Consider the following 21853-nt stretch of genomic DNA (forward strand, 5'->3'; position numbering starts at 1 on the left):
TGAAGTAGGTGTTTTGAAAGCTACAGTTAGATTTATGATCAGACCTTTATTGTCAATGAGGTCCATAGACTTTAAAAGCATATGACAGCTTTCTTTTTTCAGTGTCACTTGGTATGTTTCATATGTTCATATCTCTGTTTATTGGACTTTAGGAACTAAATGGGAGATTAATTCTTGTCTGTATTACAGGGAAAACTATCTTAATTCTAGTTCATTTCAGGATCATCTTATTGACTGAATTGTAGAAATCTGCTAGCAATTTTAAAACAGTAGCAAGACCTTGAAAAATAGTAAAAACTGGATGTCTTGACATTACTGAGTGCACTAGTACTTCCCAGTACTCCAAAATTAAATTCAATTCTGAAAATTCATACATCATTTTTAATATCTGTTGCTGGTGTAGATGAACAACTCTGCAATGTTAAGTCTCAAATAGCTTTCTGTGTTTTCTTGGCTTTCATTCTCTAATTTTAGTCAATTATTATTTTTGAAAAGGCTGAACTTAACCAATTTTTATAAAGTAGTTACCATCTAAATATACTTTGTAATATCTTACTGATTATCTATCCAGCTAATTAAAACATTTTGACATTATTATATACTGAGGCTACTTACATTATCACACAGGAGGCTCTTATTTTTGGTGCCTGTTGCATAACAGTCACAAGGTTTGCAAACATCAATGGCTGAAAGATCTGCACCTGCTTGTCTGTAATGGAAATCCTTGCACAGCTCACAGTTTCTTCCTGCATGAAGGAAAGGTTATGCATTATGGCTTCCAATTCATTAAAATTAGCTGTATAATTCAAAATTAAAGACTCTATTCCTTTGAGAGAATTCTATAATTTTCAGGACGTCCATTTTAATGCACCTTTCATCTCTACCTGCCAATTTAGTGATCCAGAGCATATGAAACAATGAACCTGTTACAAACTATGTTTTACTCCATTAAACTTCCATCTGTTATATAATACCACACTTATATAAAAGCTGTGCCATGCAAATACCTATATGTTTTTTCGGAAAAATTATTGTTGAACCTGAAACTTTCCCTTTTTTCCCCTTAATACAAAAAGCCAAGAAAACTTACACAGAAGACAAATGTTAAAAATAAAAAATATTCAAAAATACCCTATTTAAACTGAACACAAACCCTTACTAAATAAGCAAGAAGCTGATATTAGAGCTAAAGGTGACAACTTTTTTTTTTTCCATTTTATCATTTAAACTGGTTTGATTGGATAGCCTTGATATTCTGGATTAAAATGCTCTAGCACATGCAATGGAACAAGCTTTGAAACAGTACACTGTAATAATTGAAATGTCTTTTGCATGAAAGATTTTGTACAAGATTAAGTTAAATTTAAGCAGTATTTTCCTGTAGATTAAATATTGGCACTATTGTAAGTAGTGCTTTAGCTGGACACTTGAAAAATAAATATACATGCAATTTTTCTGGAATGTCAGCCATTGAGTATTACTAATTTCAGCTGAAACAAGACTTACCCCAAAAGTGACAACAGAACAAGAAATTAATTCTCATTTTTGTGACTTACCAGCTGTGTTGTGTTGACAGTTATCACAGACTCCACCACTGCCTCTGTAGTATTCCTGAGGAAAAGGGTCTATTGCTAAGTCATAGTGGCAGCTTTCTGCATGGCCATAACATTGACAAGGTTTGCAATTATAGGCATGAACTTGGTCACCCGGACGAAAAGGCTTGTCATTGTACAATGGCAAACAGTGATCACACTGAAATAAAATAAAAAAGACCATTGTTTTATACTTAGAAGAAAACAGTTATACTCTCTACGTTCATGGTTTGATATATTTGCTTTTTCTCCATGTATGTATTACAAATATTGGTGCTACACCTTAAATACAAGAAGTGAAAAGGCATATAGGGAAACAAATTCATCTCTAATCTTCTTAAATTATTTTAAGAACAAATTAAAATCAAAAAAGGTGGACAGAAAGAAAAAAAATCTAACTATTCAGATACTCAGCATAGGCTAACATCTGGAAATTCAGATCTTGTTAAATCTCTAAAGACACAAAATTGTGACTACCATGTTTGAGGTACAGAAAATTATATTCACCTAATGCATCCTGCTGAGTTTGTCACGCCTTTATCAGGACACAAACCACATTTAACTTTCAGACCTTCTGTGTTTAACTTTTTTTTTTTTTTTTTTTTTTTTTTTTTTTTTTTTAGAATGTTCTCATTCACCAATTCTCAACTCTGCATTTGTCTGAAGCATAACTTTTGAGATTTTCAAAGGTATCTACAGAGTTCAGGTTACAATTTTTGGCCGTCGTGTGAAATGGGTAGGTAAATTCCCCAAAAACCTTTCTGAACAAGGTCCAGAAGCAGAGTAACAAAAAATACTAATTCTTGGGAAAGCATTCTTTTTTTCCATAGGATAACACTAAACCCCACAAGAACATTTATGTCCTTATCCTCAGTTACATTCATTCCCTTCAGAAAAGATGTTAAGTATGTGGCTTTTCCCATGGACAATAACAAACATCTTTTTGATATACAGTATCTGAACTAGTCACCATCTGTGAAAACAAATTTCTAAGAAAACACATTATCTGAAGATATATGTTCAAAACACCTAGCTATCTTGGCCCAATTCATTACTTAAAAATCACGATTAAAAACTTATTTCTACTAATGAATTCAGAATTCAGTATTTTTGACTAAAGTTATGATAAAAAACTTACTTTATCAAAATTCCCAAAGCTGTCACATTTATGTAAAGGTTGCCAATAACTTCAGACAAAGTCTTTATATGCCAAGTTCCTTATTAATCCCTGAGAATGCTGAGGACAGTGCCTCTGAAGAAATATTCAACAGATAGACAGCAAAGTACTTCAGAAGGCAAAGGTTACCTTTGCAATAACTAGTATATGTACAAACATATAACATATATTATACGTATGCTTCTTTAATATACATGCCATTATCTGTACACAGATTTAAAAATCTGCTGAAGTGAGATGTGCTATCAAAATTAAAATGCCACCTTCTCAGACATTTTGGAAGACTACGCTGTCTTCAAAAATCTGTTTCATGCAGCATCCATCTGTGTTTCTTCAAGCTGCCCCATAAATGTTGACTATAATAAGGTAGTTCATCACATACTATTTTTTCCTTCTTACAAGATCCCAGTCTGTACCCCAAATAGATAGCATGCTTTCACTCCATTAAGCTTCATTAAACAAATAAGTATGGCTTCTAGTCAATATCTATTCCAGTGTAGCTTAGTCCTCTTCTGAAAACAGTTGTCTGAATTTCCTCATGGCTTATTCACAGCATCCTCACTTCAGCATTTGACTACTTGTCAAGAAAGCATGTTAGCCAGTGCTTTGAACTGTATTTGTGTCTTGTGAACTCCCCAGAGGTTTTAAACTCAAAAAGCCAGGTTTGAGTAGGTAAAAAGCTAGAACATTCTAAATGACTCCAACCGCCTGGGGAAGACAGCAGAGCAGAAATGAAGGAAGACTTAAAGTATTACAGGGTCATATCATAACACTCTGGGTACCTTGAAAAGATATTTCTAATGACTTTAGAAACTAAGTGCAGTCCTTTAAAGAGGGTTTACAAATACCATATGCCGAATAGCATTTGGAGCATTTGGAGAAAAGATACTACTGCTGATTTGCAATGGCAAAGTGGCTGGAAAAGAACTTAACTGACAACGTAAGAGTTGCCATTTTGAATGCCAAATGCCAGTAACAGAACACAATAGAACACTGGTACGGATATTCTCAGGCAATATATTTCTATTCAAGTCCTCTTTCATCCACGCTTTTTTTGGTGAAATTGAATGAAACTGCACTGAATCCTACAAAATCAAAGCATATGCAACCATATCAGGCTGCTCATTAAATTAATTCACACAAATTTTCCAAATTAAAATTGGAAGTTATTTTCAAATCAAGTATTTACACCATCTAACTCTCTTCTAGACTCCAATGGGACTTTAGTAAAAATTAAAAATGAGAGGGAAAAGAGATGTTTTACAATTGATGAATTTGGTATGCATTCTGTTTTACCAATGTTCTGACTTGCTTGAGATATTCAATTCTAAAAGCTGTGTTTATTATACCCTCTCTCCACCTTGTCTATTTGGAATAACACTATAAATTCCATTCTCCTGTAACATTACAGCATGATGTTTGATGTAGCCACACTACACTTACTAGCTATTCTAGAGTTGTTTTTTCTGAGGAAACTGTTGCATGGGATTTTTTATTTTATTTTATTTTTAATAATAATTTTAGTGGAGTAACAGGAAAAAAAAACCAGTGGCTATCACTTGGCACTCACAAGGAATACAGTACAAGTCATACAAATTCAATAAATATACATGCCACTATGACTTACAACAGATACCCTCATTAACAGAGAAGCACCAGCCTGCTTGTCTCTCAATTTTCCTTCACATTAAATGAAATACATATCCTACAGAGTGGATAAGCCCCTGAAAATCATTTTCAGACTGGAACAGCCTTCTAAACTTCTGAGAAGTAACAATGACAGCCATAATGCTAGATAGTATCTATGCCATCATATCTCTTATTTAGTAAAACTTACGAACCTCAAATGAAACTGTATTAAGGGGTAATGACTACTTCACAGTTCCTGGCATGTCATCACCAGTGCAACAAATCACAAAGTATCTGAGACAGGATCAAGTTCTTTCACTATTTCAGCAATGCTTGTACACAAATTGTTTTAGAAGCCTGAATCTTTGAACTGTGAAATTACACCAGTTTTCTAAGGATGGATTAATGGACAAACTCATAACTTCCACAGGCATGTCTGAAGTCATTCAAAGTTTTAAGGCATGCTACTACTGGACTAGGTTTCTTTTTTCTTTTTTTGTCTAATGTTCTAAAACTCCAGTCAGCCATCTGTCTGTTTTATTTCTTTTCATTTTATTCTGATATAACCGCTTTCCCCTCAGACCTCTCTTTATACATAAATTATGGCACAGAGCTTACCAAAAAGTTTTTTGTTTGTTTGTTTGTTTTGTTTCTTTGTTTGTTTTTGTTTGTTTGTTTTAATAGTTTGCTTCCTTCTGTAAGCTAGAAATCTGTCATCAAGTGACCATTTACTTTAGTTAATATTTACAGCTCCTCAGGTACTATGTATCATTAATTCCTGACATGATGATACAGGCTGAACTTTAACTAAGATTTAGATAGTTTCTTCTGCACCAACATAAAAGAGATTAGTTATCTGATATTTGGTAAATCAACAATGCCAGTTTTCAGACAGCAGATGTTTAATATCATTAATTATTTACACAGGAAACTCTTAAGACTTTTCTGTATCCAGTCACACTTTCACATCCATTCATACCTTCTCCAAGCATGTATCAGAGTTGTTTTCTTTCTTTTAAATTCTACTGTCTCTTATTAAGATTTCTATAACTATATAAAAATTTTCCATTACCTTTCTTCAAGATACTTACAAACAAACTTAAAGGAAGTTCTGAGTTTGTAAAGAAAGGTTAACCTTGTTTGATTGCTCTGTTTTTTCATGTGCTCTTTCCAACTTTTTATAGCACATCGTGGGAAGTTTTAGAGCATATACTCATGTCTATAAATTAGTCTTTGCACATAAACGTTATAGAACTCTACTCTTGATGGCCCAGTTTCCATTTCTATAAGGCTGAACTATTTCCCAAAGTAGTGGCAAGGCATTTACAGAACAAACCAAATGAAGAAGCTGAACATTTTTTCTCATGAGATGAGAGAGAAGTTCCATGAGGATTTATCTCCCCTTTTTTTCCAAATCTGGTCTCTTAACTTCAAGTCATTCTTAAGCATTCCCTTCCCTTTTTCCTATTATCTTACAGTTCATTCCAACATCAGGTCTTCATCAAAACAGAACACTTAAAAGGATAAAAAAAAATCCCATTTCATGAGTTAAAGAGTTCATAAAACAATGATGAAAATAATTAAACTAAAATATTCACTTTAACAACCTATGTAAGTTTTCAGTTTCTGTTGCACTTTGCTGTGCAACAACTATCCAGATGTATACGCCAAATAAATTTAATACAGTAATTTTAGCTATATTATTTGTAAATGTGACAAGGACAGACTTTACCATATGTTAAGAACTTGTTAAGGGATCTCATATTTATGGCCCAAAATACTCTAAAAAAAAAAAAAGTGTTGTTTTTTTTTTTTTTATACCCACTCAGTTGTGGTGACTGACTTCTAGCACAGGAGGAAAGTTAAAAGACTGTTCATGGTGGAATTTCTTCTCAAATATTTGCCACCCTTTCTGAAAGGAAGGTTTGTACTTATAAAGTACCTTCACCAAATTCTTAACTGACATTCAATATAAATATATATAAAATAAAATGCTAAGCCTACTTCACTGGAGTCGGAGCCTGAAAAACACAGGTATAAGCCTATGAAACAGTTTTAGTCAAAAAACATAATCGATTTTGTTTCTGCCTTAAACATTTGCCTTATAAAAATCAAAACCTTGAAGATGTTCAGAATTTATCTAAATCTCCTGTAAAATGCAAAGCAGTGATATATTTGCAAATACTTATTCTATTTTATTACTAATTCTTCTTTATTTCATCTTCAGGCAATACTGACATTATCATTACAGAATGAGAAAAATAATTAAACAACATCCTTATTCTAACCTGAATGAATATGATTAACTCAAGCATTGAAATTATAGTTACAATGCACATACACCAAATCAAAAATGACACTCACTGGAATAACCCATTAACATTGACAGAAAATATCTGATAAAGCAGATAAATCATTAAAATATATTTATTTTCACAACATATATTTATTTTCACAACAGTCTTACAGAGTGCTTGGTGAACTTCCAGATTTATTAAATATTTATAATTAATCCTTACAAAGAAACATTTCACAATGTGTGTTCTAATTAAAGAGACACTGTCAGTTTGATTTTTTTTTCCTAGTTTGACCCTTCTAAAAACTAATTTCTAATTTGACCCTTCTAAAAACTTCAAATTTCTGTGTAAATCCCTTTTTGACTGCAGATCGTATTTTATACATTTCAGTTTAAGAAAACAGAAAAGTACATATAAAAAAATATTACATGATCCTAAACACAATATCACATACACTCAGGTTAACACTTCATCTCTCCCAGCAAGCATAGACTGCTTGGCTCTGTGTTTTTTTTTTTTTGTTTGTTTGTTTGTTTTGTTTTGTTTTTTCTCCCCTAAACATAGTTTCTCCTTTGTTACCTCTGTTGCTATTCTGAAACAGCTTCTTCATTTTTAGAAAGCTTGTTTCCTACAGCCATAAATGCAGCAAGGAATACAACCTACTCATGACAGAAATCCAGCATTCAATGGGATCATGGGATTCAGTTCTTTGATGTAACTCATGTTTTCTTAACTTTTTTTTTTTTTTTTTTTTAAGATAAATTGTTATCAGTATTAAAGATGGTGGAAACACTGAAATGTCTTTGGCTAAAATATTTGCAGGTATCAGCAGATAATGCAGCAAGTACAGAACTCAATTGATACATCATTTTAAAGTTGACACTGACTTTGTGTTACTACAAGAATGACTTGTACAGGAATTTATTTGTTCTGCATTAATGGAGAAAAGTGTGTGTGGGCTTGCCACATTCAACTCACTAATTTAAAGTTTATAGTATTGCTCTATTAAACTGTGCTTAAACTGTTCAGAGCCCCGTCTCAAAGCCACCATATCTAATGACAATCGATTTCATCACAGAGCAGAGAAAAACTTTATTTACCAGTTCACAAAATGCAATATGATTGCTATAAACTGTATTATATGCACTAAAGCTAGCAATTATAGGAATAATATGGTAATTTATAATCTCCTGGCAGAAAAGAACCTCGGGGGTGCTGGTGGACAACTGACTGACCACGAGAATGCAATGTCATGTCCCAACTTGGTACTTATAATCAAGGAAAACATGTTACAAGTACAATATTTCTTTGGATATTAAACAGGAAACTATTTAATGCACTTCATTAAGAAACTTAAAATTAAAAAAAAAAAAAAAAAAAAAAAAGAGCAAAAGCAATTGTTCTAATTTTTCAACCAAATAAGGCCTTCTGTTATCATTAGTCTTCTCACCAGCACTTGCTACAGCAACGTCACAGAGCAAGTCCCTGGTACTTTTCCCTTCCCTTCTCATAGATACCATCTCTCCCTACACACACCTAAAGCCCCATTTTCTATGTTTTTTAGGTCCCAAGAGCCCTTTTTGCACCACTTTTCATTTAATCTAAGGACAGAAACTTTTCTGTGAGGATATTTTCTTAATTTATGTATCATGGTTCTGGTTTTGCTAAGTTGTACGTAAAAATCTTTCAACAAACACAAAGGTTACATAATTTACATTTACGTTATTAATAAACGACAAACATTTATATTAGCTAGCTTTCCTCTTGAGAGGTCAACCACTCTGTTTCAGAAATTAAGTACAATCTGGCATCATTATCCTAAGGTATCCTCTACATATTTCTCTAGAAAACCATGACTTATACTAAAATCCCCATATTGATTCTCTCTGACCAAGACTTGTAAAATTAGGAAAATTAAAATTTTGCAACTTGTTAAGTTTCAGCTACTTACTGTACCTCACTATATCTCTCATTATTGAGAAATACTGTTAGTAAGAGCACAGCAGTGGTAAGAATGTATTTTCTAGATTATATTAAGATTTTTTATTTAGATTTTTTCTTAAATATGGCCTTTAAGTTCTAGTTCCAAGAAGAGATTAACCTTAACATCTACTGTCTGAAAACAGTGCATTAAAAAGTAATATTAAATTTGTTCTTTTATTAGAACAATCATGTTGCTATGAACGATTATTTTAAGGACAACCAGATGTCATACGTAACTGTAAAATGTATGGGCAATCAGCATTTCCTGTCCTTAAGTAAATAAGATCAAAACTCAATTTTCAGTGTTTTTAAACAACACTATCCAAATCCCTGGTTTAAATCAAAATATTCAGTAAGACCCCCCAAGGAGAATGACTTCCAAATAAATATGTACAGGCAAGTCTCAGTATTTTCTTAACTGCGCAGAAGACATTTAAAATCAAGTCTAAAATGTTTTAACTTTTCCTTAGATATATCTTAAAAAGTAACTGTACTGAAAGATTGCATTCTTAGCTGAATTCTGATATACTGCTATCTACAGATGTTCCAAGTCTAAGAAGGTAAATCTATGTTACTGTTTTCCGCTGGATTAGGCAATTTTAGCCCAAATATTCTGTATTGGCTAGGACAACAGTAACATACATACGCATGCACACGTTCACAGGCCTAAAATCCCAGATTTGAGGCAGTTCATAGGTGAAGTGGATGAGACACTAACATTATTTCCTTCTGTATAGCTTTCCTTGACACACAGACATCTGTATGGTTCCATAGCTGTATCACAATTATCAGCATGGCCATGACAATTACACCTGAAAGAACAGGTAGTGAATTAAAAATCAAATATGTGAAACATCTCTGCAACAATATATGTCATGAATATAATTTTATTTTTAAAAATAGTCCATTTTTTATTAAGAACAAATAAAACACAGAAGACAATGTTTAAAAGTGCAGTAACCTACAAAAAAAAAAAGACTTAATTGAACACATTTGTAAGTATCAAGAATTGATTTCCAAGAAGAAAAAAAGCCTGTATTAGAGCTACTGTTGCCTTATGTAAAATGTAATGAAAACATGTTAAATTAATGAAAACATATTCACTTTCAGTATATAATATGCATTTGTAAAATGGCATTTTTTTCCAATATTAAGCCCTACAGTGTGGCTATAATTTTTCAAGCAATCTTAACCATATCAAGCATAACTGTCTAGATTATTTGATTTAATTTAAAATGTCCAGGTCTTATTAAAATAAAATATTCATAAACTATTAGTTAACAGACAATAACCACCCCACTCCACCTGAAGGGCTGCTTTTCTGGAGGCATCGTATCATTTTGCAAGCTACAGTTGAAATTATTTTATTGTGACACAATCACCAAAATTCTAGCTGTTGTAATAAAAGGATTATCATGACGCATCTAAATCAATAATCAAAACATTACTAGTGTAGAAGAGCTTAAGGTAAATGTTACCTTTGATAGGGTGCTTTCTCTCAAAATGATCTCTACCAAAATAATTTCAGAAATAACACTTATTAACAAAAATCTGCACCATATGCTTCTTGGAAACTGTTTCATTGCCAAATTTCCATGTTATTTACAGGGCGTAATTAGTCCTTTCACAAGACAGCACACTTATCATATACAATGAAGTTGTCAGTCACAGATAATGTAACACTTTTACTGACAGCTGCCCAGTTTTAAGTGGAAAACTGCAGCTAAAACAAAGAATGAGCTCTGTATTAAAACTGTTAAAATTGCCATGTCTGGGAATCTATAATGAAACTTGGAAGAGCTACTGAAATAAAGCATAAACCATGGTTTCAATCATAAGTCTTTTCTTAGAGGCATTGATAATTCCAAGGAAAGGAGTGCTTTTGACAGATTTGTGTAATAAGTGTAATTAATTTTAAAATAATGCGTGAAGAAATATTTAAAAAATCAGCACACCAGTTATTTCAAAACTGATGCACTGCTTCAGACCAAATTCCCTTCTCACCCATAAATGTAAAAGCAGAACAACTTGAAGAAATTTTAGGCATGTAATTACATATTTAATACAGCTTTAGTAGTTGGAGGCAGTGATGAGTGGGGTGTAAGAGTTATAGTAACACCTACCTTCCACTGACTGTAATTTCGTTAACTCCATAGTATCTGTGCCTAAAATTTACCCAAGACTCATTGGTATGATACTGGCCATGGAGATGAATCCTCACTTGTGTAGCTTTTACAAATTCTTGGAGAGATGGAGTATTGTAAAAATCATTATAACCGGGTCGGTGATTTGGTTCCGGAGTAAGAACACTAAAGGTTAGATTACCACGGGAGTATGGTGTAAATCTGTTTAAATAACAAAGAGGAAAACAAATGAAAATCAAAATTTCACGTATTTTACAGATTCCATCCCTCAGTATCTGCTTTCTCAGAGATGGTCTCCATGCTATAATAATTATTTATTTTTCTGAGGAAAATTCTTATGCGAGTTGATTTCTAGTCTGGTTTCTAGAATTCAAGCAGGGGAAAGGAAATGCCCTCTACGTGTATGTTTTCCTCAAACTGCCATTCTGTTCTCCAGACTCTAAGTTTCCAAGTGAAGGTAAAGCCTCTAAAAGGCAACTTCAAAATATGAATAAAGTGCAAGTGATAAAGTGACTTTTACACTAAATTAAAAAAAAAATGTCTCAAAAAAACATGAGCTATGCTTGAACTACATAAGGAATTCATTCAGATGAGTAACATAATTAACATGTCCACATTGTTAATTATTTATCTGCTAAACACATTAAAAACATACAGAAACGGTTATACTTTGAGGTATTGCAGTGACTTACAGACATGGTACAAGGTGTAGAAATACAAACCTTAATCACTGTCATTTCCTCAAGATTATAAAAATGCCCATGAGGCACTATCTAATGTGGTCAGAAAACTATGAACCTTTGAGCCATGGCAAGGATTTCAAAGCCAAAGTCACTTGCCCTCTGTGCCATCTAAAGGAGTTCTGCCCTGAAGGATACAAGCACACTTGTGTCTAAAACTAGGACAGAACTTGGACACCTATCTGGGCACTTACAGGGTGAGGTGGGAACAGACATGGAACGTTATTGCAACAGTAACTCCTCTTTGAGTACACTGAATACTCACCATTTGCAGCTGATGTTTATCTTTTAAACTACGTTTCCTGCACATCAGACGAACCCAAAATCATTCATTCATATCACTTCCTATCATCATTTACAGCATGATTGAAGGGGAGAAACAATGTCACTCATAAAACATTTATGGAAACAGTTCTTAATTAACTCTTCTTTTTAGAAAATATAAATACACATACTTCTGGACTGAATAGGGCAAAACACATAATTTGGGTTATTTATCAAAGAATGACTGGCTTACTTAAAAGATTTCCCTTCTTCTCTATCCTCTGCTCCAAAGATCAGCAATAAAGCTTAAAGTTTCCTTTCTGAAAACTGGTGTAACTCAGATGACCTAATGCTCCTCTCCTCAGAATACTGAACTCCTGGAGAACAGACAAAGATGCTGACACTTGAAAAGTCTTAGGAAGGCAGCAGAAGTGAAACAGCAAAAAAGCAAAACGCCTACAGCACCTGGTACTGTATTTTCTGACTGATTTCCAGCCGAGTACCAAACAAGCCTAATACTGACTGACACCTGAAATCGGGCAAGAGATGACACATTTGAATATCTGTAGTGGTATGGATTTAAATATATATATATGTTTGCACGTGTGTGCAAAGCTATATATATTAGTTATGTACTATATGTGTTATCTCCTATATTTGTGTATAAGTGTTATAAATGCATTTATGTATAAATGTTAAGTATATATGTTATAAACATTTAATTTTAAATTTGCACATGTTGTCTAGTAAAAAGGCTTGCAACATGTTTCTGAAATGTAACGATTTTTCTTGGACCTTCCCCCAGATTTTATTTTGGTTCTTGCTTAGAAAGATTATGAAGCTTAAAGATACATCTTTCAACCCATTTCTCATGTGTTTTGCTTGATTAGTAGTAAGGTTGAATGACTGGATTTTGTTCTTAAGCTTGCCTTCTGTCCTAAGCTCCAGTCCAACTTGCATACTCAGACATCAGAAGGAATACATTCATATTCACTAGATAGTTACAACCAATCTGTTATATCAGTACCTTCCTTCACTCTTTATCTCAGTGTTCTGTAATTCTACTGACAATAATAGTCCCACAAAACACAAGCATACAAAATTTCAGAAATCTAACTCAAAAATAAGACAGTCAACTGTGTCACGTTCCTCAATGTCTGAAATCTGATAAAAGTGACAGATGACCTTTTGGTGATCTTCAATTGAAAGGTCAGATTTGGAATCTTTTATTATCCCTAGCAGCCTATAATAAATGATTATACCAAATTAAAAGATTCTATCTCAGTCGGACATGGAAATGAATTGTGTCAGGATGTTACCTGTTCAAAGCATCTGTATTACGCAGATAATACCCACTCATACCTAGGAAGCTGGAGACAATTGACGGAGTCTGGTTTTTCCAGAGATCCATTATTATCCATTCCAAAAATACTACAGTTTTTAGCAAAATATTGCCAATCTTCCCACTTTAGATCATCTCTTTTTTTCCTTTGAATTCTTATTGCTTCAGGGTGTGGGCTAAAGAACTGCAGTACAATGTAGAACACCTACAAGAAGATAAATTTATGAGCTGATATTAATGACTGTGTTGTAAAACAATGAGAATATAAACACTAATTTTTATTTCAACGTGACAATATAGTCTGTTTTACCACTTACGGAAAAAGAACAAATATTTCAGTCCATGCATTCCAAATTAAACACAAACACAAACCTTTTTGTTGTTAAACAAGTTCTTTGATCTCTCAGACATTATTAAAGAGCAACTGAGCTGTTGCGTCAAAATTCTTCATTTTTTCTTGAAGACCATTTGAAATTGTACTACAAAGCCAAGTCCATGATTTGTTACTGTAATATTGATTTTGGCAAAAATGAAGAGCATAGCCTTGTATTGGCAAACATTTGATGAGCTGTTTGATTAAACGTATTTTTTATTTTTATTTTTTAAAGCAATCTTCCTATTTTCAGCTTGGAATCCAATCTGATACCTGTGTTGTGCTGAGGAAGACTTCTTCAAGTATACTGCTTATGTAGAAATTTGTGTGTGTCAAATAAGCCAGTTTTAAAATTTCACATATATCTGAACTGGCTTTTAAATAATGGTCTTTGTGCAGCCAAAACCTGCCATCATATTCTTTACCTTCTCCACATTAATGACAAATAAGGAAAAAAAAAAAAAAAAAGCTAGGTAGAATAAGCATTACTAGTAACTGAAGCATGAACTTGACTCCTTTCTGTCAAAATACATGGCAAGTCAGTAGAGATCTTACTGTGAATCCAGCTCCACTACCGATGAGTGCCTCCTTCCAAGACTACCTGATGTTTGCCATCAGCAGCATAGTGAAGTGTTAGGTTGCAATGTAGCATCTTTAGGAATCTCCTCCCATATTGCTCAAGTGGCTAAAACACCACCTCAGGAACATCCACACAAGAGACCCCTTATGATATGTTAGTGTGACACAGATTTTTTTAAATTCCATGTGACTTCAGTCAGCTTCCTATCAGAACTCATACAATGTGCATCTAATATTTTAATAGATATTAAAATTGAAGCTGAAATTTACAAAAGTCAAGTTAAAAGACAGCAACCAATTTCTAAATATTGGTGTCTTCATACATATATTCACTCTGTTATACCTAATCCAGATTACTGCTTGGAACAGACAAGGCACATCAAAAAAAAGACTCCATAACAATAATTATAATGCATTACTTCCTGCTAATAATGGAAGTTTTCTTCCTGTCCCCTTAATGGGGACATCTTATGCATCTTAAAGCACAAGATCTGAATTTCCCCCAAATTTTAAAGTATATAAGAAATATCTTCCTAGTTTGAATTTAATAAATAGCAAATGCAATCTTCTCATTACCTGATACTGTCCATTTTGTAAGTCTATTGTGATAGAAACACCACGATCTAGACCTACAGTATTAGCAAACACAGATGAAATCCAGGTGGTCCCAATGTCATCATCATTGATGTAATACAGAGGATGGGCTTCTGCATCCAGCCTCAGCACTCTGTCATTAGTAGTATCATCTGCACCATTAGGGATGCAGTACCTCTGTATCAAGGGGTGTACCCGGGGATGACTTCCAGGACAGCGGCACTCGGATTGGGTATGCAGATGAGGAAATTTTCCAGAGAATACTTCCAAAATGTCTCTGTCACGGCATATAAAAAAGCAATTACATACATGATAAAAAATGACAAGTGCCACTTTGTGCCTCAAGGCTCATAGATTAAAGAAAATTCAACTTAGATTACTCTAGAAGCCCTAAGGCCTGGTTTCATCTCACATAAATGGGGCAATCATCTAGGAATCAGGCCACCCAGGGTCCCTACTTAATCAATGGCAAGCAGCAGGCATCTTCACAGGTGTGAAGAAGTGCTCTGACTTGTTTTCATTGCTCCAGACCACATTATATGGAGATCCACGGACATACAGAGATGAGGGAAAAAAAGTTCCTTCCTAGGATATCTAAAGATAGATAGAATTAATCCAGCCCTAGATGCACAGAGAAAAAATGTGAAAAACTCTTATCAATATCTTATTATGGCATCATGTCTGATTCCACTCACTGATTTGGACACCATTCTGAAGTATAACCATAGTATTGGCATATTATGAGGCACAACCACAGATGAATTAAATGTTCTCCCTCAAACCCTCCAGAAAGACCAGCTTGAGAAGTATCAAACTACACAATAGACAACACAGATAAAAATATCTTCCCTTTTAGCAACTCTAATACACATGTCCACTGATTTGACTAACCCAGTCTGGGATCATTCTAGTAGCTTCTTACAGCCTATATCAAAGCAATTAAATAACTTCAGTTCCCATTGACACCAGCTATCCAAAAAAATAGGTAGGTAGATAGGCAGACAGGCAGATGAACAGATGAATGACATGGGCTGGTGGTTAGCTAAACCTTGATCTGCTCATCTCTGGTGTAAAAGGTTCTGGTGTGAGCCCAGAAGGTATGAAATTTTTAAAATAAGAATTACTAATTTTCCCATGTCCCTGTTTTCCAGGAGGAACATAATTTTATATACTCATTAAGCTATAAATACAAAGTAACAGGATCTTTCAGACAGCCATAAACTTAAATTAATTCATATGCAAGTAGGACTTGCATTCACAGTTTATCCCACATAAACATTTTGAACCAAGTTACTTGCAGATATAAAACTGCATCAACAAAGTCATCACTAGCTCTTAACACTGTAAAATACCTTATCTTTCAATTTTTAAACTGTATTCATTTCACTGACTTAAATTGTAGTTCAATGGATTTGACAAGTGTTGCTCTGAAAGAATATACAACCAACAAGATTTTTGTGCAATTTGGAATTCAGATTTGTATTAATACTTTAAATTCACAGGAGATCAGCTCATTGCAATGTCCTGCAGACATGTGAGCTCCTAGGAAACTGCTCTACATCTTATTGAAAGACTATCATTAAGTAGCCGTAAGGCCTGCATTCATGAGCGTCGCTGAGCTTAGCCTACCCAGAAGCACCACACAGACTAATAGGACCTGACTTTTTCTGGCCAGCTTGAATTGACTAGATTAATCCAGCATGAGTTGGATAACAAAGGTAACATCTCTGTGTAACACACTAGGAAGGGAGGCTGGAGGGCAACAGAAATTGTAGTGGCAACTGTAATTTGGCCTCAGGGATGGAGGATGTCAAAGCAATTGGCCCAGGGCTGCATGGGCTGAGCTGGCAAAGTCATTGGAGGCTTATGGGAACAATCTAATATAGAAAGCAATGAAGAATTAAGACAATAGCCTCTTGGGATAGGGGCTTGGGGGGCAGGGAGGGTGTCAAGAATACCATGCATGGATGTCTGATACCATGAGAAAGCTAGAGGAAAGGAATCACTAAACACAGAAGCCAAGCTGTCAGCCACTAAACCATCATGTTGACTAGCTGGATTGCCTGTCCTCTTCTTCCTTTGAATTACTAGTTTTAGACTGGTGTAAACGGGGCTGGCCATCTCTCCTCCCTTCCTCTCCCCTGAGACTGAGGCATTTGAGTGCTTCTGAGAAGGTGGGAATAAAGACTGCACTTGACAAACAACTGCAGATTCTCACTGAAACCCATGACAGAGAGGTCTGCTTACCAGTAAGCCTTGCTGTAGGGGCTAAACAATTTGAGACAACTGTCCAGAAGCCAAGGACATAAGGATGCTGCCCAGCTGGGAACATAGCAGGCTTTATTCCTTCTTTTGGAGAATAAAGCAATACAAGGGGCACCCTGTCTGAAGTACTTTATGGACGAAATTGCCCACAGCTTACATGAAGCTCTGGGGAAGCTTGACAAGTCTCATTTAACAGATCTAAGAACACATTATAATGTCAGAATTACGTTGAGTTGATAACACCAGAATGCTTATTGAAATCTAACAACTAGATCTAGTCTCTGCTAGAACATCTGCTAAGTCAGGTTGTAACAGGGACAACGGCAGCAAGGTAAGCATACATTTAATACTGAGTTTCACTACATATGCTTAAGCAACATTTCAAAAGCAAAATGTTAAAAATTATTTTAACTCAAGACTTTTTAGACTAAAAAGCAGGCTTGAAATGATGTCCAGTAAACTAGATCATCAGAAGCAATCACTTAAAGGAGATTTATGAAAAGCACCATACTAAGGGAAGTAAGCATATTGTCATTTATTCTCTCTTGTTATCACACTTCTTTTATATATATATATATTTAAAAAAAAAGAAAGAAAGAAAGGTGGTTTTTTTTTTTTTTTTTTTTTTTTTTTACCTGTTTGAAAGTGCCACTGGGTAAAATCGAAAGTCTTGCATTCTTCCAACAAATTGCTCTAAACCTAAGAAAATATACTGCAAGTAAATAATCAAATCCTGTTGAACAAAAGGCAGCTTTGCATTGCATGAAAGCACCTTTAATTCAGCACACAGAGATCTCTCTTGCACAATTACTCCTCCTGAATGAAACCATCTTGGATCTGGACAAAGCTATAGAGGGCAGTGACTTAATTTTTTGATAAAAAAGAATGATTTATAATAACTTTATAAGAACATTTTGTACCTATCTCTTTTCTGATTAGAGAGGTGGCACAAGGATCGGCTCATTAGACAGAAGTAATGAGCCAGTCCATGTGCCACCTCTAATTAGAGAAGAGATACAGTAGGTACAACTGTACCTATCAATTTATACAATAAAGATAAAAAGCATTTTAAAGTACTCCTCTCTTTATACATTTATTAGTTGTTGGGTATTCAGAATCAAAATCCTAACAAAATACATTTCCAAATACAAGCATTAAGAAATGGGACACAGAATGACTTTCTTGCCCAAAAGCACAATAAAGTTGTTTAAGTGACATATAGTTATATTTAGGAGTTTGCTTCAAATTCTGCACATTCCTGAAGAGTTCTTACATTTGCAGAGCCAAGAATTTGTGGAGAGCAAGAAAACATCCTGAAGCTGTTCTGTAGTTATCATGTCATACTGTAGCACATATAAAATTCTAGATGTTGATGAAGAATAATGCTATCAACCATCACTAGAGGCTGAGCAGTTCTCATTCTGCTAGTGGTTTACATTAGCATTGATGAAACTGAAGAACATGAAGAATCTAAAACATCTCTATTCCTGACTCTGAACAGGAATGTAGTCTAGTGGCCATGGACAATCCCACTCTGAAATAGTTTAATCTATTTACTCAGAAAAGCTGTGATAGTAAATTAATAGAATGTGTCACTTTAGGGACCGGTGTGTTAGACAAAGCAGAAAAACCTACCTATATGCAGTAACATCATGTTCTGAAATAGTTCCAGAGCATTCCACTAAAATAGTATGAGATTTACCTGTGAAGCTTTGTCCAATTTGCAGTGTACCATCAGCATTACCATCTGCTACTGGTCCCACAAGAATCCTTGAATCAAAAGGTGTGCTGTCATCTTCCCAGCCATTCAAAAAGAAACTAATTCTGCTGTGATGCACCTATAGAATCAACAAAATGGGCAAATATATGCTTCGTTATGCAATCCTTTAGATTTCAGTACATGTATCTATCCTTGATTAACCATTAAGATTACTTCAACCTACTTGGCAGCATACCTTTACCTGTGGTGCCTAGTGGAAGTAGTTACCTCCTTTCTGTCCACCCATTAGCAATCCAATTAATAAGATCATTATTCAGATGCATAGATTATAAAATTTCTACAGTGGTTAAATCAAAGAATCTACAGCACAGTGATCTGGCAGGGAGGAGGAAGAGAGAAAAAAAGAGACCTCTGTTCCACAAGGTACAAGACTGGTTACAGCTACTTCACCACTTCAGGCCATGGGCACATGTTATAGCTGTCAGAGCTCTTCTCATACACATCAGCTCATACAGGCCTGAAGGGACCATCTACCATACTCAGGATAACCAAATGCAGCACATCTCAGCCAGGCTTCGAACACCCCTCCAAAATGCCTCGCTGTCCCTGGCATGCTTCTTCTTACAAGAGCTGAAGGGAATGGTATAGGAACTGGCTACATCTGCTTTACACCCAGTGGGAAATTCCCTTACTTCAAGGGAACCATTGGCTAGGAATATGTGCTCAGTTGGCACTCCAGGGTATTCTTTTCTGCAAGCATTCTCTTTCCTGCCACTTCATTTTAAATTTGAGAGAATGTTCATAGAAATACTTTATGGCATTCTCCCAGCTCCACAAAGTCACACAATGCTGAGCTTTTACAAAGTTTTTGTTTATTTGTTTGTTTCATTAAAAATCCATGTTTATGTTACATAAAACTGGACAAAGTTTAATAATATAGAAGTGCCCTTCAGCCTTACATTTTATGGAATTCAATAATTTAATTTTTAAAAATACAAGGATAAGATGAAAATTGGAGTAATCGTGGCTGTAGTTGGCCTCGCATTAATGAAGTTAGTTACTGAAGCTACCTTCAATTTATTCAAAACTTTTGAACTCTACTGAATAGTTCACTTAAACTTTATCTCATTTCAGAAAGCAATTTATTTTCAAAATTCAAATTACATGATTTTAAAAATATTTAGCTTGCATAAGGCTTATTTCACCTGATAGCTTGGTAACCTTCAGATTTTGAAGAATTGCTTTGTTTTAGCCAATTTACAGAATGCCTGTTCCATTTTGCAGATATAGATGCCTGGTGAATCGTGTCTATGGAGGTCAACTAAACCTAGAGCGCTTTAGTCTGTCTTGATACCCACTCTAATCAAATCAAGATAAACCTGAAATAATCATTTCCAATAAGAACAATAGACATGTGAGGACAAACAGAAGGTTTACAAACCAGAATAATCTGTTTCAAAAAGAAAAGCCAGAACCTGAAAAAAAATCAGTTTGAAAACCACAATATAAGCACTCAAAATGCTATTCCACCAATAAAGTGTTTCAAATTTCAGACCAAGATAAACAGACACAATTATCTATAAATCTCAGCTCAGATGATCATCATCAGTGCCTCGGGCAACATGAGTCTATCAGTATTTTAAGAAAGAAAATATGAAATTTGATGGGGTTTCTTCTTTGTGTTTGTTTTTTTTTTGTCCCCCCTTTAGTTTCACACCAAATTGTACAATGATTTTTTCTCCTTAAACTGCACTTTCAAACATATACATGCATGCTGAGCTTTATTGCTGTTTCCACATTCAGTCCATATTACCCAAAATAAGACAGAAAAATTTATTGTCCTTCCACTGATGGAAATTTGAAGGCTATTATCATAATTACTAAGCATTGAGATTTGTTCCAAAAGTTATTGCATATGAGTTTCACCACTCAAAATACATCTCTCTCCATTTTAAATTATCCTTTCTGTTGACACATCAATGACCTAAATACAACACTTTTTTATTTAATTTTAATTCAAAACCCTCTAAACATCTGATGCCCTATTTGCAAGAGCCTAAGTATATGGTGGTTACATTGCATTTTATTTTGCATCACATTTTTTACAGCCTGTTACTGTCATTTGGTGTTTGACTGTTATCATCATAAAAGATACAGGCTTTTCTACTTTGTTATTTGTAGCATTATCTCATGTTTTACAACATCTTTGCACAACATGCCCGCACATGAAATATAACTAGTGAAAAGTTCTCAGTGGTATTAATGCATAAAAAAGAATGTGGTTCCATCTCTACTGTCTTTACCCAGCCGAAAGCTGATGAACAGCCAATTTTCCTTTATCACATTAGCACAGCCATGAGGGAAACACATTTGTTCTAGTCAGCTACACTAAAGATACTATTACCAATCTAACATATACATGTTTTATATCAGCAGTATTCTCAGAGTATGAGGGAGCCAACAATATATTAACACTAGCATGACAGTTTATTTAAGAAAAGAAAATTGTCTCTGTAGAGGGACAGAAGTTAGAAATGTATGGCTAAAGCTCAGTGTCACTGGTCTAATAAAGGTAATAATTCTTAAGCTTTCTTTATAGCAGGTAACACTCCTGTGGCAGCTCTGTCATATCATTCAAATAAAAATGTTGTCTTTTACAAGTTTAAGAGTACCCTTATTTTTAGTCAGATATGAAGCATGTTTCCGATTTCCTGTTTTCACTGTAAAACATTTGTAAGAGGAATTCAGAAATGGGCTCGCTCATGCCCAACAGCTCATTGCAAGCTTAGCACCTCAGCTGCAGCTTCTGTAGGGCCCCATTCTGCTTCCCCCAGCAGTAAGCAGACCGCTTGCCTTCATGTACCCCTATTAAAATCAGCAGGACTATTTACGGCTTAAGAGTGACAGAATTGGACCCTAAACGATCAGGTATTTTTACTTGTTGAAAATAGGTGATTAACGACAATTTTAAATCTCCCTTCCCCCTCCCCCATCAACAATCTCTTTATATTAAATAGGATTTAGAATAGTTGGGTTTAATATAGCACATCCCCAAGGTAGCCCTAAGCACTTTACAATGCTGAATTGGATATCAGTAGTGCAGTGACTGTGTAAGGCAAAGGCAGCAGTCATTATGCATTTGGCAGTAGCTCAA

The 21853-nt window shown here is 34.6% G+C and overlaps 1 protein-coding gene across 1 annotated transcript in view; it reads right to left on the reverse strand.

Moving 5' to 3' along the window:
- The window catches only part of USH2A (usherin), a 396028-nt gene that overhangs the window by 341724 nt on the left and 32451 nt on the right, over positions 1-21853 (reverse strand). Inside the window, 8 exon segments of the mRNA XM_032183742.1 lie at positions 616-746; positions 1557-1752; positions 9397-9490; positions 10802-11023; positions 13189-13373; positions 14697-14991; positions 17615-17678; positions 18682-18817. Of these exon segments, the coding sequence (XP_032039633.1) occupies positions 616-746; positions 1557-1752; positions 9397-9490; positions 10802-11023; positions 13189-13373; positions 14697-14991; positions 17615-17678; positions 18682-18817 (1323 nt within the window).

This window comes from Aythya fuligula, chromosome 3, assembly GCF_009819795.1.
Source record: "Aythya fuligula isolate bAytFul2 chromosome 3, bAytFul2.pri, whole genome shotgun sequence".
NCBI classification, from domain to species: domain Eukaryota; kingdom Metazoa; phylum Chordata; class Aves; order Anseriformes; family Anatidae; genus Aythya; species Aythya fuligula.